General features: G+C 40.5%; 1 protein-coding gene across 2 annotated transcripts in view; it reads right to left on the bottom strand.

Annotated features, from left to right (window-relative positions):
• Window positions 1-26,414, bottom strand: part of usp24 (ubiquitin specific peptidase 24) — a 90,210-nt gene that overhangs the window by 49,835 nt on the left and 13,961 nt on the right. For both annotated transcript variants that reach the window (XM_063002166.1, XM_063002167.1), the window contains exons 2-11: window positions 16,362-16,530; window positions 16,217-16,284; window positions 15,975-16,118; window positions 13,552-13,674; window positions 11,335-11,370; window positions 11,065-11,130; window positions 4,587-4,652; window positions 4,385-4,459; window positions 4,131-4,289; window positions 2,483-2,597 (exon numbers count right to left, since the gene is read on the bottom strand). In XM_063002166.1, the coding sequence (XP_062858236.1) occupies window positions 2,483-2,597; window positions 4,131-4,289; window positions 4,385-4,459; window positions 4,587-4,652; window positions 11,065-11,130; window positions 11,335-11,370; window positions 13,552-13,674; window positions 15,975-16,118; window positions 16,217-16,284; window positions 16,362-16,530 (1,021 nt within the window). The remainder of the gene's footprint in view (window positions 1-2,482; window positions 2,598-4,130; window positions 4,290-4,384; window positions 4,460-4,586; window positions 4,653-11,064; window positions 11,131-11,334; window positions 11,371-13,551; window positions 13,675-15,974; window positions 16,119-16,216; window positions 16,285-16,361; window positions 16,531-26,414) is intronic.

Below are 26,414 nucleotides of genomic sequence, written 5' to 3'. Positions count from 1 at the left end.
CAGTAGTGGGTTAGTGTAATTTGGTCCCATGTTTATATTTTCTCTTGGTTTGGACACTCCCATTGCTTTGCTATAGACAGTGGACCGATAGCTTGTTTTGACTGCACCTTGGTTCTGAGTATTTGGCACTGTCTGGAATCGCACTCTTCCCTCTTTTCATGTAAGCTGGAAATCACTTACATGTCGCTGTTGTACTCTATTATTTATGCTGCCAGCTGTGAGGTTCTACAGTGGGATAAAAGGCTTTAAACGCATGAAGCGACGGCACAACTAAGGCTGCTGTGATGACACAGCTGGATAATTAATCTTAATATTTTTATTGTTAATAATAAACAATTTATTATAAAGGCACAAACTGGATGTGAACCACATCCCACAGCAATGCATTTCTGTCTGCTTTTGAAAACACTCACTCACGCACTCTCTCTCTTAACTGCTTATCCAATCGGGGGGGGGGCTTAGGGGTGCTAGAGCCTATCCCAGCTTTTCAATGGGCGCAAGTAACACCCTTGACAAGGCGCCAGTCCACCCATTCTCCTATAGGGCAATTCAGTGTCTCCAATTAACTTGACTGCATGTTTCTGGACTGTGGGAGGAAACCGGAGCTCCCAGAGGAAACCCACGCAGACACGGGGAGAACATGCAAACTCCACACAGAAAGGAGTTTCCAAACCACTCCACCTTGGGATCGAACCCAGGACCTTCTTGCTGTGAGGTGACAGTGCTAACCACCGAGCCACCGTGCCGCCCCTTTCGAAAACAGGTGTCAGAATTTGTAGTGGGTAAGAACATACTCCACATATCTCAAAGAGTGAGATACAGTATGGGGGGAAAGAAAGGCAATGATGAATAAAATGAGTAACAAAAAAGGAATTAAAAAATAGAAAGCTGAGCTAAAGGCAAGTAATTTCAAGCATGAGCTAACAATGAAACAGTGGTGGGATGTCCATCTGGTCTGTGAATAGGACAACACATGAATCTCTCAGCATTGTGAACGCATCACACACGCCACACGCTTCTTAATGCACCTGTTTATTAGCCCAGCACAAACACAACAGAAACGTAATGCCTCGCTTTTGACTTTGTGGTACAAGAATATAAAACAGTGACTGTAGAACCACCATGAAATTAAGACACTAGAAAATTTTTTTAGTGCTACAGTGCTTAGACAGCTACAGTAGGCAATCAGTTGGACAGCTGAGTTTGCTTACTTTCAAGATTCCACTAACAGCCAGCTTGTGGTTAACAATCATGAATTAAGCTAGTTTTACAACTCAAGATCAACCTAATCCATTTATTTGCTTAATGATTATAAGTTTAGACATTTCAATCCAAATCTGTTCTTATTATTTCAGCTGCTCCCATTAGGAGTCACTAGAGTGGATCATTCTTCTCTATATTGCTCTATCCTGAACATCCTCCTCTGGCACCCCGACCACACGCATGTTCTCCCTCACCACATCCTTTGCTGTGAGGCGACAGTGCCACCCACTGAGCCGCCTTGTAAAACGATATAAAAATAATTTTAAAAAGATTTTATTCTGACTTGTGATGCCTTGGACTAACTCGCTGCATCAAATATCATGGTTATCAGTCGTGTTCGACTAGAAACACTGACTTATTTATTCCCAAGTCAAATTGCTACCAGGTGTTGGGCACCTCCAAGTCAAACACCTATTATTACTAGGGATGCATCAATACCATTTTTTTCCCAAGCGAGTACGAGTACAAGTACATGAATTTTTGTACTTGCCGATGCCGATACCGATACCTATTTAGAATACCGTTTTTTTTAAACAAAAACACACGTGAGAAGTGACGAGAAGTTTAATGATACCACGTCCAAAAATGCACGTCAACAAGTAGCGAGTGATCAAAGTGTTTGTGCGCTGATGTGATGAAATCAAGGAGGAAAAATGAATGAATCTGAGTGGATTTGGCAACACGAATAGCATGGATTGTTCTGTAGTGAGTTGGAGGTTAATAAATATTTTTGCAATGTTGGTGTTTTGTTGTTATATTTTGTAGAGAACGATCAGGTCAGAAATACTGTAAAACGTGTGTGTGTGCCAGTGGATTCAGATATAAACTATATTAAACCCCTGTCCCACCGGTTTACACTCCTCTCCTGTGTTTCCCCTCGCACTGTATCCTGCGTTCTCATTGGCTGTTCGACATGTCACTCATCAGACATCTGACGTGCTAGAAAACTCGATCCGGTCGCCGAGCGCTCGGTGAGCCGGTCGGATCGAGTTGTTGGATAGTTCACACTTAGCGATCGAAAGCAGAGTTTTGATCGCCGAGCGAACGCCGAGTTGCTCCCGAGCCGGCAAATCTAGCGCCGACCAGTCGCCGAGCGAAAATCAGGGCAAAAATCGTGTAGTGTGAACTAGGCATAACGCAGCAACGTGCACTAGGCACACGGTATCGGATGTTTAGTATCGGAGCCTCGTTTGCGATATATATCATATTATCAGCTTACCTTCCAGTGCTATCGAGAGAACAGAGTTTTCCACCAGCCAGTCAAGAAGCCGGTCGGTGTCTATTGCATTCTTTATTGTCTTAGACACTGTGCTCTCCTCTATCAATTTGGTGACCTGAAAAGAAAGACTGAAGTAAGCTAGACAGTAATGGGCTGAAACTGTCCATGTGCAGAAAATATTCTTTACCACTATTTTCTGAGGTTTACATGGCTTAGATGTATTCTATTTTCTGCCCTAAAAGACACTTCAGCTGATGCTTAAGGGTGGGTGACTTCGACCAAATCCTCAAAAATGAAATAAGAAAAACATTTTTATATTACGGTAACTGTATATATCATAAGATTTTAAATTATTTGTTGGGAATCACACACACATTTTAAAAAGTACTGTATAAATTACCGTATTTTTAATCAAATGTGCAGCCCAAATAAGGTAATAATATCTAATGTAAACGTAAAATCGCTTAGCATCGCGAAGAAATTGCCTAAACAAATCTTAAAGCTTTCTTTTTTCTGTTATCCCCAAATTTAGTTGTTTTTATTTTTTTCTATTTTATTTAGGCATTTTCTCCCAATTTAGCGTAGTCAATTTGTCTTCCGCTGCTGGGGGATCCTTGATTGCAGTTGAGGTGGGTATATTGCTGCTCACGCCTCCTCCGACCCACATGCAGCCCTTAGCGGAACCCTTTTTCACCCATGCATTATGTACAGGTGCCTCTCTATCTGCTAATCAGGGTCCTTACACAGCGCTTGAAGACCCCACCCACATAGTCCGGTCATCCCGCCCTGGCAGAAGCTTGTCTGCTGCAGGCACTGCCAATTATGCCCACTAGATGGCGCCTAGCTGACAGGTGCAAACACCAATTTTAGAACCGAGGAGTCGTTTTTAATTCTTGACTGCGGCTTGCACACCCTGATTTAGGAGAGACATATAACCAGTTCCAGTCGACATGTCCAATCTGCCACAGCTTCCAATCACCTGTTAGTATTGGGTTTCCACACAGAGCAGAATAGCATACGAAGAGCCTGTGACTCCTACAAACATAATTTTTTATTAATAGTACTTTTCAGAGGTGCAGTGGGTGGCACTAGGCCACTAACTCTGGGATCCAGGGTTTGAATCACCAGCAATGCTATCAGCTGGTCAGGCATCTGAATACATATATGACTGGCTATGTTTAGGGAACTGGCTGAGATCCGGGATGGACTGGCATCCTGTTTAGGGTTCATTACTGCATTGCACCCGGTGATTCAAAGGAAATCAGACCCATCACGACCCTGACCAGGATAAAGTTGTGGTAAAACATGGAAGTGAAAGTACTTTTCACATTAAGCTATTGTTAGTAAAATATTTATAATAAAGACATAATGATACTCTTTATTTAGATCAGAAACCACCTAGAAATAATACAGGAACATAAAGTAAGATAAAAGTTTTCATACTAGTGAAAAAAACATTTACTGAAATTGCTGAAACACCAACAGGCTTTGAAGTTTAGAATAATCCTCAATCCTTAATTGCTAACAAATGTGTGATGCTTGACCGGGCATAATCCCAGGTTGCTTTCAAGACAAAGCACCCAAAATTTCTATTAGAAATTAAAGACCATGAAGTTTGTGTTAAAAGCAGCAAAAATCACATCCCTACCTCTTTGAGCGAGTTCATCTTGGCACTGAAGTGAGGAGTCTTTAACATCCGCAGAAGGATGTCCAACCTGAGATCGTCCACTACGTTAACCAGCTCTCGCTGGAACCTCATGCACAGCAGTTTAATGGCAGATAGCAGGTCTGGAATACTAACCAACCTCTGCAGAGGAAAATGTTTTGTAATAAAACAACAACAAAAACCACCTATGAAGACTGATATACTGCAGAATATGTTCATGTGTGCAAGATGTGCACCTTGTCTTTCAAGTCTTTTTCTTCCAGATTCTGCACATATGTGATCATCTTGTGGATGACCGGGTCCAGCATGGGCTGCAACGTACGATCAAGTCAATACAATTTTAATGGCTGTATGTCACGTAATATATAAGTGAGAGGTATGACAAGTAAGAGCAAGAAAGTGGCCATATGTGTGGGCAGAGGGCATAGGAATACCGACCTGAACCAGGCTGGAGTTGAGGTATTCTGCACACACACCAAGCGGCTGTACCAGAGCAGACACACACTAAAAGAAAGAAAACTGCAGTGAGCAAAATGTCTCACTATGGTATATTATTTCTTTGCATTTCTTACAACCCCAATCAGAAAAAGTTGGAACAGTATGAAAAGGAATGACAACATTACAAAGTGGTAAATGGTTTACTGTCCCAACTATTTTTGGAATGTGTTGCAGGCCTGAAATGCAGGAATGGATGTTTATTAATGAACGAAATAAAGTTGAGCAGACAAAAATATCTCAGGTTCATTCTGTCTGCAATGAGATAAAAGTCACCAAAGTAAATGTAAGAAACTCTTGAGTTTTTTTATTATTTGCATTTTCCATGCTGTCCCAACTTTTTCTGATTTGGGGGTGTAGTTTAGAGTATTTTTGAGTTTAACACATGTCAACCAAGTAATAGATACAGCCCAAACAAGATTATTTAAAAACAGTTTATTTTTGATTATTTTTAATGCATTTTCTCCCCTTTTCTACCGATTTTATAGCGCGTCCAATTTTTACCCAATTGCGGTATGCTTCCTCTTTACTGGTGCCAACTCCCACCCTGATTGAGGAGAGCAAACTGACACACACCGATACATGCCCCCTCCGACACGTGTGCAGTAGCCTACTGCATCGTTTCACCTGCACAAGGCGAGTTCACATGCAGATCAGCTTTGTGTACGGGGAGCCACACCCTGATCAATGCATTATCACTTGACTGTGCATACGCCATCAATCAGCCAGCAGAGGTCGTAATTGCAGCAGTTATGAGGTTCCGGCTTGTCTCTCCCTGTATGAACAACAAGCCAATCATTGTTCATATAGCCGCCAAGCCCAGCCGGATAGCAGAGCCCATTAGAGGGTTAAAAAAAATATATTTTTAAAGGCAGCTGGGGTTTTATTTAAATTTCAGATTAGATTATAGACAAAGTGCTAAATAGCCAGTTTCCACTCACCAAATAAAGAACTATTTTACAATCCTAAATAAAAAAAAAATGCCTGTCTCAACCTTTTGTGAAGTGTGTTGCAGGCCCAAATGGATGTATATTAAGAAATAAGAAGTTGTTGACCAGACAAAACAAAATATCTTGGGTTCATACTGTCTGCAATGTAAGTGTAAGAAACAATGCATTTTTTATTTGCATTTCCATACCGTCCCAACTTTTTCTGATTTGGTATAGTATTTTATGTGCTAGTGCGTTTGTGTTTATTGTGGCCATAACACAAATAAGAAAAATCTGCTTATATGCAAATTTGCCAGATTGGTCGTAAATACATCTTAACAAGTCATAAAAATAACATCACTTTGGCTCTGATCACAATAAATTAATTTACAAGGTAAAACATGGCGTAAAATACATACTGCAACATTCAGGCCAAAAATTAGACCCCCTAGGAAAAGTGTACTTTCCCAGCTGTCCAAACTGAAAATGGCCAAGTCCTTAGGAAGATACACACCTTTAAACACACACTCTTTTATGCCAGCAGCAGAGACAGAAATCTGGGATGAATCAGTCCTCTGTTCTGAATGAAATGATTCCTCTTCCGTTCGCATGGTGGGAATGAATAAAGCAGCTCAGGGGAGTGGAGGAGGGAGCTTCCTCCCTCTATTCTTCCCATTAGGCTCTCATTCAGTACTGCGGCCCCCTTGCTTTCGGGAAAACTCGCTACTCGCAGAGCGCTCACCATGCCTGGCTCCCGGCCAGCAGCGTGGCTGCTACGGTAGGTCAGGTGTAGTGGTGGAAATCGTCCCCTTTCCTTAAAGATGTCTCCCACATCCTGTTCCTGTGTCACTCATTCGCATGCAAATCTAAAATCAAAGCATCTTTTCCCTGTCAGAACGCTATCTTCCAGCCCTGCAGTTCAGCACATTCTAATGTGTGCCTTCCTTTAATAAAAGCAGATAGAACCCAAAACAATGTGGCTTTAGAGCCACAGACGAGAAAAGAGCATTTAATGCAATGACCAGAGCGAGGCTTGTCTCGCTAAAACTCTATGGAACTTGCAAGCAGTGAACTCATCATGTACAGCCTGGAGCAAATCTTATGGTCATAAAGGAGTGGACATTATGCAATTAAAAACAAAGCTCTCATACTACACTTTCTTTAACTGGAGTGGACATTACGCAATCACAGACAAGGCTCACTCTCTTTAAATGGGGTGGATGTAACGCAATCATAGACAAGGCTCACATACCATACTCTCTTTAACTGGGGTGGATGTAACGCAATCACAGACAAAACTCATACACCATACTCTCTTAAACTGGGGTGGATGTAACGCAATCATAGACAAGGCTCACATACCATACTCTCTTTAACTGGGGTGGATGTAACGCAATCACAGACAAAACTCATACACCATACTCTCTTAAACTGGGGTGGATGTAACGCAATCATAGACAAGGCTCACATACCATACTCTCTTTAACTGGGGTGGATGTAACGCAATCACAGACAAAACTCATACACCATACTCTCTTTAACTGGGGTGGATGTAACGCAATCATAGACAAGGCTCACATACCATACTCTCTTTAACTGGGGTGGATGTAACGCAATCACAGACAAAACTCATACACCATACTCTCTTAAACTGGGGTGGATGTAACGCAATCACAGACAAAACTCATACACCATACTCTCTTAAACTGGGGTGGATGTAACGCAATCACAGACAAAACTCATACACCATACTCTCTTTAACTGGGGTGGATGTAACGCAATCATAGACAAGGCTCACATACCATACTCTCTTTAACTGGGGTGGATGTAATGCAATCATAGACAAAACTCATACACCATACTCTCTTAAACTGGGGTGGATGTAACACAATCATAGACAAAACTCATACACCATACTCTCTTAAACTGGGGTGGATGTAACGCAATCACAGACAAAACTCATACACCATACTCTCTTTAACTGGGGTGGATGTAACGCAATCATAGACAAAACTCATACACCATACTCTCTTTAACTGGGGTGGATGTAACGCAATCACAGACAAAACTCATACACCATACTCTCTTAAACTGGGGTGGATGTAACGCAATCACAGACAAAACTCATACACCATACTCTCTTTAACTGGGGTGGATGTAACACAATCATAGACAAAACTCATACACCATACTCTCTTAAACTGGGGTGGATGTAACGCAATCACAGACAAAACTCATACACCATACTCTCTTAAACTGGGGTGGATGTAACGCAATCATAGACAAAACTCATACACCATACTCTCTTAAACTGGGGTGGATGTAACGCAATCACAGACAAAACTCATACACCATACTCTCTTTAACTGGGGTGGATGTAACACAATCATAGACAAAACTCATACACCATACTCTCTTAAACTGGGGTGGACGTTACCCAATCACAGACAAGGCTCACATACCATACTCTCTTTAACTGGGGTGGATGTAACGCAATCATAGACAAAACTCATACACCATACTCTCTTAAACTGGGGTGGATGTAACGCAATCACAGACAAAACTCATACACCATACTCTCTTTAACTGGGGTGGATGTAACACAATCATAGACAAAACTCATACACCATACTCTCTTAAACTGGGGTGGATGTAACACAATCATAGACAAAACTCATACACCATACTCTCTTAAACTGGGGTGGATGTAACACAATCATAGACAAAACTCATACACCATACTCTCTTAAACTGGGGTGGATGTAACACAATCATAGACAAAACTCATACACCATACTCTCTTAAACTGGGGTGGATGTAACACAATCATAGACAAAACTCATACACCATACTCTCTTAAACTGGGGTGGATGTAACACAATCATAGACAAAACTCATACACCATACTCTCTTAAACTGGGGTGGATGTAACACAATCATAGACAAAACTCATACACCATACTCTCTTTAACTGGGGTGGATGTAACGCAATCACAGACAAAACTCATACACCATACTCTCTTTAACTGGGGTGGATGTAACGCAATCATAGACAAAACTCATACACCATACTCTCTTAAACTGGGGTGGACGTTACCCAATCACAGACAAGGCTCACATACCATACTCTCTTTAACTGGGGTGGATGTAACGCAATCATAGACAAAACTCATACACCATACTCTCTTAAACTGGGGTGGATGTAACACAATCATAGACAAAACTCATACACCATACTCTCTTAAACTGGGGTGGATGTAACGCAATCACAGACAAAACTCATACACCATACTCTCTTAAACTGGGGTGGATGTAACACAATCATAGACAAAACTCATACACCATACTCTCTTAAACTGGGGTGGATGTAACACAATCATAGACAAAACTCATACACCATACTCTCTTAAACTGGGGTGGATGTAACACAATCATAGACAAAACTCATACACCATACTCTCTTAAACTGGGGTGGATGTAACACAATCATAGACAAAACTCATACACCATACTCTCTTAAACTGGGGTGGATGTAACGCAATCATAGACAAAACTCATACACCATACTCTCTTAAACTGGGGTGGACGTTACCCAATCACAGACAAGGCTCACATACCATACTCTCTTTAACCTAGCGGAAAACACACGCACAAAAAAACGCGACAGCGGCATACATGACTGACCACAGACAAACCTAATTTCTACAAAAAAACATCAAGACAAAGCCAGGAAATATCTGAAGACAGATTTATCAAAGGTTCTATGGACTGATGAGATGAGAGTGACTATTGACGAACCAGATGGATGGGCCCGTGGCTGGATCAGTAACAAGCATAGAGCTCCACTTCAACTCAGACACCAGCAAGATGGAGGTGGGGTACTGCTATGGGCCGGTATTATTAAAGATGAGCTAGTTGGACCTTTTTTGGTTGAATATGGACTCAAAATCAACTCTCAAACCTACTGCCAGTTTGTAGAAGACACTTTCTTCAAGCAATGGTACAGGAAAAAGTCTTTCAAGAAGACAATCATTTTTATGCAGGACAATGCTCCATCGCATGCATCAAAGTACTTCACTGTGTGGCTAGCCAGTAAAGGCCTTAAGGATAAAAGAATAATGACATGGCCCCTTCCTCATCGACCTAAACCCTATTGAGAATTTGTGGGCCCTTCTTAAACGGGAGATTTAAGGTGAAGGAAAACAGTACATCTCTCTGAACAGTGTCTGGGATGCTGTGGTTGTTGCTGCACAAAAAGGTGATCGTCAACAGATCAAGGAACTGACAGACTCCATGAATGGAAGGCTTATGACTGTTATTGAAAAGAAGGGTGGCTATTGTAAGATTATTAAATTAACAATGTAAAACTTAATTATGATACTGTGAAGGCCGAAGCCACAGAATGTTATGTATAAAGGGTTAAGCAAAGTCCTTGTATAAAGAATGGAGCAGATAAGTAGAAAAACAGTGTGTATGGGTCAGCTGGCATGTATGCTGACTGCAGCAGAAAGAGACTGGACTATGCCTTAGTTGATTAAGACTTGATGAAATCAGTTTGAGAACAAAGAATGTGTAAGAATGTGAGCACGCCCCCGGCATAGATAAGGGGACTATAAGAGTGTGTATGGAGAGACAATCGGGGCTTCTTTTTTGCATGCGCCTGATATTAGGTAAAAAGGAGTCCTCGGCCCAGCAGTTGTACCCTTGGTTTTCCTACAATTTGTAATAAACAAATTTGTTAACTTTTAACTGAAGTAAAGTGATCTTTCCAATTAAAAAACACAACACTATATATAATAAATTAATTAACACATGGCATGAGATAGATACTGCAATGAACAGACCAAAATGTACTTAAATTACATTCATTAAATACATTAGAACCAATAGGAAAGGTGCTTTAACCACTGAGCTTCTACTGCCCCAGTAGAAAATGTGCTTGCATTGCTTTGAAACATTTTTACGGACGGGTTAGAGTGTATCTGCATCATCAACCTTTTGTCTGTTCTTTTTTTAAACACATTTGAAGCTTTTTGACAGGCCTAATACACATACGCCTACAGATGCCACCCCTCCCAACCAGTCAGAAAGTTCAATTAGCACCCAGTCGCAAAATGGCTTTCATTATCAGGGTCTAAATGTACAACCCTCAAATAAACAAGCACCACTTGTGAGCCAAACATCACACGTAGCATGAAACATTTCACTATAATTTCTACTGCCTGTAGGATTAAGGATCTGTCCCAAACCACTAATAACCTGCTAAACAGAAGGTTCTATAAAAGTAAGATTCAAAAACACTGAATGATCTCTGCTGCAAAGTCTGGTTTGGACTAAAACAGGGCAAATGATTTGCTGAGGCGGCTTTCATACTCATTTGTTTAAAGTTATAATACATCAGGCTTCCTCTGGATGCGGCTGTGCTGCAAATTGAAATGAACTGAATGCGGCAAAGCGAAAAGGCAAGTGGACACGTAATATGACTATCTTACCCCGATCTCCATTTCCTCTTGATTCAGCTTGCTCTGAATGGCATTAAAGCCCCCCATCTCACCAAACTACAAAGACAGAGAAAGTAAGAGAGAAAATCCATTAACAGATTTACCAGCAGCTTTGTGTCCTGTTTAACTGACATTCTTGTTTTACTAAAAGCCATGAGGTGACGTATGCTTTAAACAACATTTCAAACATCCACTGGAAAATTGACCCTAAGTGAAAATGCTGCAAGTGAAAGAATGCATTAAGATTTAAGAGATATTTACCCGATTTACAAGATCCACTAGCCATCCATGAGGCTCCTGTACACACACACACACACACACACACACACAAAAGCAAATTACAAAGAATATATCCTTTTAGTTCATGAACACTAGGCAAATTGCTACTGATTGTTGAAACATTACATACGACTCTTAATATTCTGATAAATAAACTTGGTTTGACACTATGTATGTTGTTCTATGCCCACTTATTAAAAGTGCAATTAACTTCAAATAAGTGAATATACCAGAATCTACTTTACTTAGTATTTAAACGTAATACAATTCTTTAACACATAATTGTGTCCATTGTTTTGACTTACTATTGTATATTTTTTGATCTGGGCATGACAATAATGTAAAATGCCTATGTACTGAACTAGCATTGTAATGTACGTTGTAATTCTACATACTTCTGGTCCAGTTCATAAATCTAAGTCTTTGGCTGACAATAATGATTCAGATATAAATGTTGGTACTATGAATATTCATTTGAACAAAAACTGTGACAGGCCTTATGGTCACGTATTATCTTAAAAAGGTTTAAAAGTAAAAATAAATATTTTGAAATGTAGTGTGTATTATAATCGCATTACAACTAGAGATGGACCGATCGGGGTTTTTGGCACCGATTCCGATCTCCGATCAGGGACATCGGCCGATAGCCGATTCCGATCGGGGGGGGGTCGGGTGGATTAGCAGTAAATAAACTTAAAAAGAGCCTCACAGTGAAGATAAACCGGAGCAGCGCGCGCGCGTGTGTGTGCCTTTAGAAGAGACGCTTTGTTCACAGTATCGCTAGAAGTGATTCATTGATTCATGAGTTGATTCGTTTTTATGTGAAGCGTAAGTTTCTCTTCTCAGTTATCTCTCCGTGTTTACTGTTATTAATTAAATGTCGTGGTTTTAAATAAACACCAGCTACTACAGAACATTTTGTGTGACTCTCTTACATTAAAAAGCTTAATTAAAAAGCTTAATTAAACTGCTATTACCACAGATCTGTAACCGAGTCAGACTCGTTCCGTCTAAGCAGCTAAAAGTTTTCTAAAAGTTCAGCAGATGATCCTGAACTAACGAATTTGGTAATGAATAAACTTTTGCCTCTGATTGGCTCTGTAACGTTTTCTGTTCTCATCTACATCACAAGTAAGAACCGCTCACGATTTACTAAAGTGAACCAGGAGTTCATATAACGTGCTGATAGAATCGACTCAGATGTGACCGGGTTGAATTATCTTTTTAAAGTAAATATTACAATCAGCAAAATTACATCGTAAGAGCTTTCACGATGGTTTCTGTACGATGGTTGATGAATGGTGATGTGATGGTTGGTGCTTCGTAGCTCAAAGTCTGGATCAATCCACTGAGCTGTTAACTTAACATGGTCTTTATATATCACACGATCGGATCGGCTACTTTTAGGAAATATCGCCGATCGCATATTTTGATTAAAAATCGGCCGATACCGATTCATAGCCGATCGATCGTCCCATCTCTAATTACAACATTTATATTTTTGGCATTTAGCAGATGCTTTTTATCCAAAGTGACTTACAGTACTGTGACAGTATATCATCTAAGCAATTAAGGGTTAAAGGCCTTGCTCAAGAGCCCAACAGTGGCAACCTGGCAATGGTGGGGCTTGAACCAGCAACCTTTCGAATTGCTCGTCCAGTACCTTAACCACTAGGCTACAACAGCCTGCAACATTATATTTTTACCATGTCCTTCATTCCGGATTACTCTTTAATAATAACTTGCAAAATGCTTTGAACTAATCCATAAAGCAATAATGCTCCCTTAAACACATATAGCAGGTATTAGATTGTTGTAACACACACACACACACACACACACACACACACACACACACACACACACACACACACACACACACACACACACACACACACACACACAGAGTGCAAAGCAGACATGTCATGGTCTTTCAGAAATGAAACCATATTCTCAGTCTTACAGTAAGTACATCTGAGATTCATACTTGTTCAATTACACGCGCACACACACACACGACTGAAACTAGAAAACCAGTCTGTCTGACCTTCAACAGAAGAAATTTATCGTCTGAGCAACAGACAATAGCAAAGCACACACACACACACACACACACACACACACACACACACACACACACACACACACACACACAACAGCAATTTGATGAACTGAATGAGACACTGTAATGCATTTCACCTTCTGATAAGTAGAGCTGGGGGAGACCGCAAACATGCTGTCCTCACCAAACACCTCGGACCAATTCCTCTGATTCGCCTTCATACGGTTCTTAAAGTGATACTCGTTATCAGGATTAAAGGCCTGAGAAATAAAAACACAGACACAGAGAAGTGCTTGAGTGAATTACAACAGTGCAGCCCTGCGTTCACATAACAGGGCAAGAATTTTGATATCATCATGTTTTACACTTGGTTACATATATGACAGGGCAGGTAGTTACAGGTTACACATGATTCATCAAGTCAACATCAATGTCAAACACAATTATGGGCAATTTTATATCTTTAATTCAGCTCACTTGCATGTCTTTGGACTGTGTGTGAAAACTGAAGCTGCCAGAAAAAACCCCACAGAGACGTGGGGAGAACATGCAACAAACAACTCTACCTGGGAATCAGAACCTTCTTGCTGTGAGGCAACTATTATCCCTTGTAGGTTTTGTGGTAAGAATGTTTAGTAGCTAAATTGTTACCTCAGTTTGAATTAAAAATAAAATACATGCTGGTTCTCACATGTTCTGTAAGACAATGACATTTGTTTAAAAGGATAAAAAGCTTGCTAGACTCCTTGTGTGGAAGTGTAACACAGGTCTAAAAATAACACCACTACCTGTACATTTAGCTGTGGCAAGTTAATCTTATCCTAGAAGCTTGTCTTGCGGGAAAGGCCATGCTTCAAAGACACTGGGTATATTTGCATTGAAGGTTGGGGACATTTTATTAAATAAGGTGCTCTGCCTTATTCTGTTATCATGAATAAGAACTAGACAGTTCCTACACAGTTTCACACAGCAGGGTCTGTGTTATGTAAAACAGATAAATCAGAAAAACATTATAAACATAAACATTATTCATTTATTTATTTTATTAGGATTTTATTTATTTATTAGGATTTTATTTATTTATTAGGATTTTAATGTCATATTTTACACACTTTGGTTACATTCATGACAGGACAGGTAGTTACTGGTTACACAAGATTCATCAGTTCTAGTTTTTAATGTCAAACAGTCATGGACAATTTTGTATCTCCAATTCACCTCACTTGCACGTCTTTGGACTGTGGGAGGAAACCGGAGCTCCCGGAGGAAACCCACGCAGACACGGGGAGAACATGCAAACTCCACACAGAAAGGACCAGGACCGCTCCACCTAGGAATCGAACCCAGGACCTTTTGGCTGTGAGGCGACAGTGCTACCCACTGCGCCGTCATGCCGTCCATTATCCATTTAAAAAAGTTTAAATATACAATTAAAAATTATAAAATAATATTAAAACAGGAATGTACACACAATATTTCACATGCGATCTGTGAATTTACTTTAAACTGTATTTAAACACAAAACATACAAAAATGTACCTACTAACTTTAATAATTATAATTGTTTCATTTCTGTATATTTCTGTATTCTCCCAATTTAGTCATATCCAATGACCAAGTTGCATCTCTACTGCTGCAGACCGCTCCCCTGATCGAGGAGCGCTGTACCTAACATATGCCACCTCTGACCTATATGTAGTAGCCAGCCACTGCTTTTCACCTGCACGAGGCGGGTTCAGACAAGGATCAGTATCATGTATGTGGAGTCATGCACTGATCTCTATTATCCTCCGTCTCTGTGCAGGTGCCATAAAAATCGCAAGCCAAAACAATGGGTTGCAAAAAAAATTATTATACTTACATTTTAACAGGCACACAAACACGAAATTAACTTGTATACGAACGCCCCCTTGTGGAGGCTTTACAGTCCACCTTGTAAACCACACTGACACCAATTTCATCAATGAAGTCCATTTCGTTTTGTTTTGATGCATTGTTTGTGTTGCCTGGGTCGCGGTAAAAAAAAAAATATGAACAAAATGTGAGTAAGTTTAAGAAACCCTGCCATAGATCAACCTGCAGAGGCCATAATTGCATAATTTGGTTGTCCACTCTCAGACATAGCTTATCACATTTGTGTAGGCACCTGGCTGGCTGATAGCAGAGCTGAGATTTAAATTCAACAGCTCCAGGCCCCAGCAGATGGTGGCTAGAGCATCAGCCCTAGCACCCCTAAATTTTTATTACATGTTTGGATTTTTTTTTTTCTGGAAATTGCTGACCTAATGTAGAACATTTAGATCTTTGCTCTGGTTTGTATTGAGTTTTAAAGTAGAATAATGAAACAGGCCCAAAATATCATTTTCTTTTAGTATAGCAGCAGTCTCTAGTCCACTGAAAAGAACTATGAAGCCCAAACAGAGTAAAACAGCACTGGATGTTTTGGACACACACCTGCAGTCCCAAAATAGCTTCCTGAAAAGGTTCTTGGAGTGAGACGCACCTATAGTGACTGTGTTTGCGTGTGTGTGTGTGTGTGTGTGTGTATGTGGACTCTCACCATAGTAAGTACTCCCATAAGGCCAATAGGAATGGGGTCCTGCTTGACCCTCTCTGCCACCAGCTCAACCAACAGCATCAGCATGTTATAGATGCCCTCATGAATCTCTGTTCCCCACTTGTGCACTGCACTCGATGTCAACAACTAAAGGGCCATTAAGAAGCAGAGAAAGAAAGTGAGAGGAAGGATTTTACACTGTGTAATAACTGCATATGCATAAAAGGGCACACACACATACACACCTTTTTGAAGGCCTCGGGCATGCACCTGTCAATAAATCTCTTACAGTTTTCATCTGCATCAGCCAGACCTGCAGAAAGCAAAAAGCTATCAAATCAATTTCAAATCCAGACACATTTAAACACAAACACATTGATGCAGTCTTACCGAGTCTGGCCAGGCTGGTGGAGGCGATGAGGCACTTGCCCAGTGACTCCTCTCTTTTGTATGGGATTGACCAATGGTCAGTGAACACTCTGCTCTCCAACTCATACAGGTTAGTGGTGGGAAATTCCATGCTGGCGCCCGAACAGTTGCCATTCTCATCATTTGCTCTCTGTGAAAGAGACAAGGACACATGAAAGACATCCTATGTTAAATATGTTTCAATTATTTCCTAAGGCATAAATCATTCAGAGCAATTCACCATGCTGTTTACAATTTCATGACAGTGCTTCTTACACAGTGTAAAGATGCTTCAATCAGTCACAGATTTCCGACTCCCTGTTGATTATTTGCCCCATTATAAACCCAACAGTGTACAATCAGCAATCCTAGAATTTACTCCCACAATTCTTAAAAAAATGAAATCTGTGAGCACACATTAAGCCTCGAGTCGAGCACTTTGTTATTCAGATAACTATTTATTAAATAAAAATAGTTCATGCTAAGAAGTAATGATCAAAAACACAAAAGGATTAAGATTTGCTCACTGTGAGCCATCAATGGCTAACCTTTAACTAATAAAAGTTGGTCCCTGGTTACAAGAATTGGGCTAAATTGCATCCCTGCATGTCATGTGTATGAGCAGTTGCTATCACAGGTGTTAAGACTAGAGATGGACCGATCGGGGTTTTTGGCACCGATTCCGATCTCCTTTCAGGGACATCGGCTGATAGCCGATTCCGATCGGGGGGGGAGGGGGGGGGTGTAATTAGTAGTAAATAAACTTAAAAAGAGCCTCACAGTAAAGATAAACCGGAGCAGCGCGTGTGTGTGTGTGTGTGTGTGTTTGTGCCTTTAGAAGAGACGCAGTTACAGAGTTACAGAGACGCAGAGTTCACAGTATCGCTATAAGTGATTCATTGATTCATGAGTTGATTCGTTTTTATGTGAAGCGTAAGTCTCTCTTCTCAGTTATCTCTCCGTGTTTACTGTTATTAATTAAATGTCGTGGTTTTAAATAAACACCAACTACTACAGAACATTTTGTGTGACTCTCTTACATTAAAAAGCTTCATTAAACTGCTATTACCACAGATCTGTAACCGAGTCAGACTCGTTCCGTCTAAGGAGCTAAAAGTTTTCTAAAAGTTCAGCAGATGATCCTGAACTAACGAATTTGGTAATGAATAAACTTTTGCCTCGGATTGGCTCTGTAACGTTTTCTGTTCTCATCTACATCACAAGTAAGAACCGCTTACGATTTACCAAAGTGAACCAGGAGTTCATATAACGTGCTGATAGAATCGACTCAGATGTGACCGGGTTGAATTATCTTTTTAAAGTAAATATTACAATCAGCAAAATTACATCGTAAGAGCTTTCACGATGGTTTCTGTACGATTGTTGATGAATGGTGATGCGATGGTTGGTGCTTCGTAGCTCAAAGTCTGGATCAATCCACTGAGCTGTTAACTTAACATGGTCTTTATATATCACACGATCGGATCGGCTACTTTTAGGAAATATCGCCGATCGCATATTTTGATTAAAAATCAGCCGATACCGATTCGTAGCCGATCGATCGTCCCATCTCTAGTTAAGACCTTTACTCTTATTAAAGTTTGTAAAGACAAAATGTAGTTTTAAACCACATTTTTACATGTTTACCCTGCCGCAATTCATTACCTTGGCTAAATCTCCTTCTAAGTGTCGTCCTGTGAACTAGATGCCCAATATAGAACTCTTATGTAAGGTGCACTTAAGATGATAACTAAATTACTGTTGATTAAAATTATCTTCTTCTATGTGGGCTTCTTAAAAAGGCTTAATATCTTTGGGTAGGGCAGCACAGTGGCTAAGTGGGTAGCACTGTTGGATCACAGCAAGAAGGTCCTGGGTTCATTCTGTGTGGAGTTTGCATGTTCTCCCCGTGTCCGCGTGGGGTTTCCGCCGGGCGCTCCGGTTTCCTCCCACTTTCCAAAGACATGCAAGTGAGGTGAATTGGAGACACTACATTGTCCATGACTGTGTTCAATATAACCTTGTGAACTGATGAACCTTATGTAATGAGTAACTACCGTTCCAGTCATGAATGTAACCAAAGTGTAAAACATGACGTTAAAATCCTAATAAACAAACAAACAAAAATCTTTAGGTAAACATTGGGAGGTGCACTTGACATCCCAATCACAGAGAAAATAAGGACTGCTGAGTCTGAAAGGGCATCCAGTTTAAAAACTGGACCAAAACAGGGATGTGAACCAAAATGAACCAATGTGCTGACCAATGAAATATGGGAGCAGCCAAAAGGAGAAAAAAAAAATTGGTGACATATTTCAGTTACTTGTTGATTATTACAATCTCTATAAAATGCATTTAAAATCATATAAAATGTACAAAGATCATAAACATAGACACGTGTTTGGTCTGATTAGAAGGGGCTGTAATTGTTCTATGTAGTGTTTACTACAGTTCTACTACTGAAACACAAATGGTGGCTTCACTTTTTAAACAAGCCCTGGTGACTACAGTAAATCTTCATGTATGACACTTTGAACAGTGACTGGCTTTGACTGCAAGAAACTAAATAAAAAAAAATTTCAATAACCGCTCCATCAAATAGTGGTGTAACAACACATCATGACATGAAGATGTACACCATAATGAGCATTCTATTGACTCTCCCATCTAATACAATTAGGAGTAGGCATCTGTTCCTGTTCGGCTCTGAATCTTTTGGAACTGCCCTAGAAGCTTAAAGAGCTTAGTCATACCAAACCACTTGATGCTAATTCAGGAAATTGCATCCTAACCAATTACCACACACACAATATGGTTAACACTTCATTCCTAACCTCGCACTGCATATGCTATTTCATTTGATCCTATTTCATTCATGTTTTGCATGCAGATGCGTCTATAACAGAAATGGCAGTAAAAAGTCAACCAGATGTACAGTGTATCACAAAAGTGAGTACACCCCTCACATTTCTGCAAATATTTCATTATATCTTTTCATGGGACAACACTATAGACATGAAACTTGGATATAACTTAGAGTAGTCAGTGTACAGCTTGTATAGCAGTGTAGATTTACTGTCTTCTGAAAATAACTCAACACACAGCCATTAATGTCTAAATAGCTGGCAACATAAGTGAGTACACCCCACAGTGAACATGTCCAAATTGTGCCCAAATGTGTCGTTGTCCCTCCCTGGTGTCATGTGTCAAGGTCCCAGGTGTAAATGGGGAGCAGGGCTGTTAAATTTGGTGTTTTGGGTACAATTCTCTCATACTGGCCACTGGATATTCAACATGGCACCTCATGGCAAAGAACTCTCTGAGGATGTGAGAAATAGAATTGTTGCTCTCCACAAAGATGGCCTAGGCTATAAGAAGATTGCTAACACCCTGAAACTGAGCTACAGCATGGTGGCCAAGGTCATACAGCGGTTTTCCAGGACAGGTTCCACTCGGAACAGGCTTCGCCAGGGTCGACCAAAGAAGTTGAGTCCACGTGTTCGGCGTCATATCCAGAGGTTGGCTTTAAAAAATAGACACGAGTGCTGCCAGCATTGCTGCAGAGGTTGAAGACATGGGAGGTCAGCCTGTCAGTGCTCAGACCATACGCCGCACACTGCATCAACTCGGTCTGCATGGTCGTCATCCCAGAAGGAAGCTGACGCACAAGAAAGCCAGCAAAGTTTGCTGAAAACAAGCAGTCCAAGAACATGGATTACTGGAATGCCCTGTGGTCTGACGAGACCAAGATAAACTTGTTTGGCTCAGATGGTGTCCAGCATGTGTGGCGGCGCCCTGGTGAGAAGTGCCAAGACAACTGTATCTTGCCTACAGTCAAGCATGGTGGTGGTAGCATCATGGTCTTGGGCTGCATGAGTGTTGCTGGCACTGGGGAGCTCCAGTTCATTGAGGGAAACATGAATTCCAACATGTACTGTGACATTCTGAAACAGAGCATGATCCCCTCCCTTTGAAAACTGGGCCTCATGGCAGTTTTCCAACAGGATAACGACCCCAAACACAACCTCCAAGATGACAACTGCCTTGCTGAGGAAGCTGAAGGTAAAGGTGATGGACTAAACCCAATTGAGCACCTGTGGCTCATCCTCAAGTGGAAGGTGGAGGAGTTCAAGGTGTCTAACATCCACCAGCTCCGTGATGTCATCATGGAGGAGTGGAAGAGGATTCCAGTAGCAACCTGTGCAGCTCTGGTGAATTCCATGCCCAGGAGGGTTAAGGCAGTGCTGGATAATAATGGTGGTCACACAAAATATTGACACTTTGGGCACAATTTGGACATGTTCACTGTGGGGTGTACTCACTTATGTTGCCAGCCATTTAGACATTAATGGCTGTGTGTTGAGTTATTTTCAGAAGACAGTAAATCTACACTGCTATACAAGCTGTACACTGACTACTCTAACTTATATCCAAGTTTCATGTCTATAGTGTTGTCCCATGAAAAGATATAATAAAATATTTGCAGAAATGTGAGGGGTGTACTCACTTTTGTGATACACTGTAGATAATACCTTTTAAACAGAGTGCATTATAGCAGAGGTCCCCACCCACTGGGCTGTGGACCGGTACCGGTCTGTGGGTCATTTATTAGCGGGCCACACAGAAGGAATAAATAATTAGAGATCGCTACATCAGCCATGAAAACACTGCTTTTATTTCCAACACACGGGTGTTTATCGTCTCATATCACCCCCTGGGTGGAAGCAGCGTCTCGTTGCAGCGAAAAAATGCTCATTTGTAAGCAGTATAGTTATTCTATTTTAAGTCCCTCCGCCGGTCCATGAAAATATATTTTATATGAAACTGGTCCGTGGTGCAAAAAAAGGTTGGGAAGCGCTGCATTATAGCATGCATATACTGTGTGTGTTTGTGTGGGGAGGGGGTGAGTGAAAGTCATGGCTGTATTTGTGTGTAGGAATCTGACCAGTCAGCTGTTGCTTCATGTTAAAGCTTGCTGCTTCCATAATGTCAAAAAGGCTTCCTGCACATGAGGAATCCATGAGTGTACTGACGGTGGGTCTGAAAATTTCTCATTGCACAAACTTTACCATAGAACACAGAATTCTGCACAGAATCCTTAAGCCTAATAAGACACTCCAGCAAATGACCTATACAGATCATAAAAGCAGATCATACATATCTAAGCTTTGCTAAGGTCAGTATTTATGTCTCATCAATACTAAAGAGACTAGACAGACTTTTAAATTAGGTGTTTACAGGATATCTCCCAGCTAACCAACAGTAGTGTGACTGTGTAGTTACATCGCTGCACCACAACCTGGAAAACTTTGTAGTATTCAGAATGGCCTCAATCAGACTAGTCTATTCTGACTGAGGTGCACACATGGATGCATTCTATTCCAACTGAGCTATTAGTCAGATTGATAACCGATTATCAGGCTGGATGTAAACGTGGCAACAGTATTTGTTGTTCCATTTTTTTAACCCTATTTTGTCTCAATTTAGTCCTTGCTTATTACCTCTCGTCACACATCATTCACCAATCCAGAAGGGTGAAGGAACCCTGTGACCAAAGAAGCCGGCCGGTCAGCCACGAGCTTTACAAGCTGTAGGTCATGTAATATCACAGGGCAGATCAATGGCCTTGATGATGGGGTGCTAATTGCCCTTGTACATACTTGAGCTCATGACTAATAATCTATCCATCCCTCCTAGACAGCTGCGAGATACCAGCTAGCTGCTTGAAATCACACTTGGATGCTCAGGAGACCAGTACCTTTAGATCAGGGATGTCCAAACTACAGCCCGCAAGCCATTTGCAGCCTGTCACCATTTTTGAAACGGCTTGCGGGGTATTTTTAAAATAAAATTAAAGTTGGCCTGCTATTAAACAGTTTTTTTTTTTTAATTGCTTGAACTGTTTGAACTCTGGGTGTCGCTATCGCATAAAACAAATCTAAAACACTCCCCACCCCCCACTCCCCACCAACTCAAAACATTAACTTTACACCTACATCAGTGTTTGCAAGTTTTTGGATAAACATGGTGGCTTAAACATGGTTTAATAATCTTCCCACTAGGATTATTAACTGGTGAGTGAAACTGACAAAAACTTGGTTAACAAAACGCTGTCTGGCGCCCAGGTGGAGCAGCGGGATATATGGCTGTGCTCACGCATTACAGTCTGAATTTACAGTCACTCCATTACTAACGTTTTGAGTGGTTGGTAGGCAGTCAGTTACTAAAAATAGACAGAAGCAAATGCTACACTGCAAATATAATCCAGTCATGTTGTATGTAAATGAGTCAAATGAGTCATACAAAAGTTACAAACTTTAAAGTCTTTCAGGAGCTGAAAGATAACTGGCACATGTTTTTAGGTGGGAGGGCTGGCACTTCTGTTTTCTCATCAAAGATTAAATTCATTACACATCTATGGCATCAGGGTAGTTAGCTTGCTCTTCCAGGCCGATTTATCAGCCCCAGTAACATTACATAAGCCACAGCCTTAAAGGAAGCATGTAAGCCCTTACTCTTCTGGGTCGTTGGCTGTTATGTGATAAAGGAGTCTCATTAAGTGTATGGCAGTAGAAAACTGCTAAAAATGGGTTATAATGCACTAAATAAATACACTGTACAATCATCATTATCTGTTAATATCAACATCATCTGTTTAATATTCTTAACTTAGGTCTCCTCATTTCACTTATTGGGTCACTTCTGCACTTTAACTGTAATATATGTAAATATTAGAGATGGGACGATCGATCGGCTACGAATCGATCTGATCGTGTGATATATAAAGACCATGTTAAGTTAACAGCTCAGTGGATTGATCCAGACTTTGAGCTACGAAGCACCAACCATCGCATCACCATTCATCAACAATCGTACAGAAACCATCGTGAAAGCTCTTACGATGTAATTTTGCTGATTGTAATATTTACTTTAAAAAGATAATTCAACCCGGTCACATCTGAGTCGATTCTATCAGCACGTTATATAAACTCCTGGTTCACTTTGGTAAATCGTAAGCGGTTCTTACTTGTGATGTAGATGAGAACAGAAAACGTTACAGAGCCAATCCGAGGCAAAAGTTTATTCATTACCAAATTCGTTAGTTCAGGATCATCTGCTGAACTTTTAGAAAACTTTTAGCTCCTTAGACGGAACGAGTCTGACGGTCGGTTACAGATCTGTGGTAATAGCAGTTTAATGAAGCTTTTTAATGTAAGAGAGTCACACAAAATGTTCTGTAGTAGCTGGTGTTTATTTAAAACCACGACATTTAATTAATAACAGTAAACACGGAGAGATAACTGAGAAGAGAAACTTACGCTTCACATAAAAACGAATCAACTCATGAATCACTTCTAGCGATACTGTGAACAAAGCGTATCTTCTAAAGGCACAAACACACACACACACACACGCGCTGCTTTAAGTTTATTTACTGCTAAATCCCCCCCGATCGGAATCGGCTATCGGCCGATGTCCCTGAGAGGAGATCGGAGATCGGAATCGGTGCCAAAAACCCTGATCGGTCCATCTCTAGTAAATATCTCTGTGTTGCACTTCTGGTTAGATGCTACTGCATTTCGTTGGCTTTTTTTGTACTTGTTCACTCTGCACAATAACAATAAAGTTGAATCTAATCTAATCTAATTTAAAAATAGTAAAATGGCTAGAAACTTAGAAATATCTGGTTATTTATTTATTAGGATTTCAACATCATGTTTTACAAACTTTGGTTACATTCAAGACAGGAACGGTAGTTACTTATTACACAAGATTGATCAGTTCACAAGTTTAATGCCAAACACACACAGTCATGGACAATTTTTTTTCTTTAATTCACCTCACTTGCACATCTTTGGACTATGCGAGGAAACCGGAGATCCTGGAGGAAACCCACACAGACACGGGGAGAACATGCAAACTCCACACAGAAAGGACCGCTCCACCCCACCCGAGGAACAAACCCAGGACCTTTTTGCTGTGAGGCGACAGTGCTAGAAATCTCTGGTTAAAACCATTTTTGTTCCTTATCTTCTTGTAACTGTTTATATTTCAATCTTATCAATAAAAGGATGGTGTGGCTGCAGATTCTCAAACCAACTAAGAAGGAGCTTCATCTTACTGAACTGATCAGCAGTTGGAAAACCATGCCCAACTAAATAAAAGTGCAATCAGGTGTAGCTTGTGCTTGGTTGGTATAGAAACCTCCAATCATTTTGGACAAATTTCTCAAAACATCTTTAAATTGATGCAATTTTATTTTCAAGTGTAAATAACAACTGGAAACCTTTAATGTTAAGCCAAATGATGAAAATGATTGGAATTTGTTAGAGCTTGCATCAGTAAATGATACTTGAGCTTCAGTCCTTATTCTTTTGCTTTGATGAGGACCGAAATCAGTATTTCAGTCTGAGCAATATGGCAGCATCAATATGCATGTTAAAGACCTAAAATGACAATACCTTACTGCCTACATGTATTCCTTGTTAATTATACATAAACGCAGCATAATGAAACTGTGCGCTAGCCTCTCTCAATCTCTCCCAAGGGGATGTCAATCAAACTGTGAGCTCCTCAGCACACACAGCTTTGTGAAGGGATGCGATATTTAAAAAAAATAAATCAATTACCTCATAGATTCCAAGATGATATACATACTAACAAGGTTCCCTGAGTCTTTGAAGAGAAACTGCCTGAAAATGTCACATTCTCTACCATACCTAACATTGAGTTCACAGATTTCTGCATTAGTGGTATGTAAAGAAACAGTAGTGACAGCGTTTGTGGTGCACCAACCGGTTACACTGAATATTCTTAGTAGTACAACAACTTCAATATCTGATTAATATAATTTTGACCTATTTGAATATTACTGCATTAATAATTATCCATAATCATTTTTTATCATTAATACACTGATAGGAATTTTCATACCATTTTAGCATTGGAGATGTGTGTTTAAAATAAACGAATATAACAGATTGTTAAAAGCCAATAAAAGATTAACCTTTGGGGTAAACGATTACTCAGTTCAGTGCACTAGCAACTACAAACACACAGACTAAACAGAGCATTGGCACATTAAAGTTCCACAACAGAGACTTGCTCCCAACTGTGAAATTCTGCTTAGTCATTGTAAACAATTGGCATATATCAATAATGCAGCCTCATCCCGTGTTGACATTTTGCAGAACAAATGAACATGAACTGATACGCATTGTTGCTGGCATGTGCCAGAGATAAATACATTTGTGGAAGCTGCTGAGAAGCTAAAGACTTTACAGGTGCCAGAATGTCACTTTACATTCTGAACTTGCTTCCACACGGCACACGGACTGGCTGTAAATATTCAGGTTCCAGCATGCTCAGGGCTTTAGCTCACCGTCTGGCTTTCTGTGGGCTTCTAATAAAAAGCTTTATTGAATTTGATCCACTTCACACCTGGAGTTTCCTCTGACATGGAAAAGTGGAAGAAGAAAATCAATTTATGAATAAAAACTCAGAAGTGAAACGCAGTTTTAAGAGAGAAAAGGCCAGCCTTTACTCCCCACGTGCATCAATGAGCTTTGGCCGCCCATGACCCTGTCACCGGTTTACCACTGTTCCTTCCTTGGACTGCTTTTGATACATACTGACCACTGCAGACCAGGAACACCCCACAAGAGCTGCAGTTTTGGAGATGCTCTGACCCAGTCGTCTAGCCCAGCCTTTCTCAACCGGGGTGCCGTCTGGCTTTGTCGGGGTGCCGTCAAAAATATTCTGATATTACTGATATTGAAAATGAAATAAATTTTAAATACAAAAAAGTCAACTTGTAGACCATTAGCCGCCTCAAACATCAAAATTTGTCTCACACACCCCTTTCCCCACGCTACAACGTCAACGCGGGTTGCGTGCGTTGCCTATAGTGATGAGTCGTTTGCGAACGATCCGATTCTATATATATTTATATTTCTGTGCAGTTCTTATCGGCTGTAATTCAACCATTCCACTTTTGTCAGTAGAGGGAATTAATCAGTCATACTAAGAGCTGTT

The sequence above is a fragment of the Trichomycterus rosablanca genome, chromosome 9 (genome assembly GCF_030014385.1).
Source record: "Trichomycterus rosablanca isolate fTriRos1 chromosome 9, fTriRos1.hap1, whole genome shotgun sequence".
NCBI classification, from domain to species: domain Eukaryota; kingdom Metazoa; phylum Chordata; class Actinopteri; order Siluriformes; family Trichomycteridae; genus Trichomycterus; species Trichomycterus rosablanca.
Note: the sequence above shows the minus strand (reverse complement) of the source record. Positions and strands in the feature narration are given on the sequence as shown.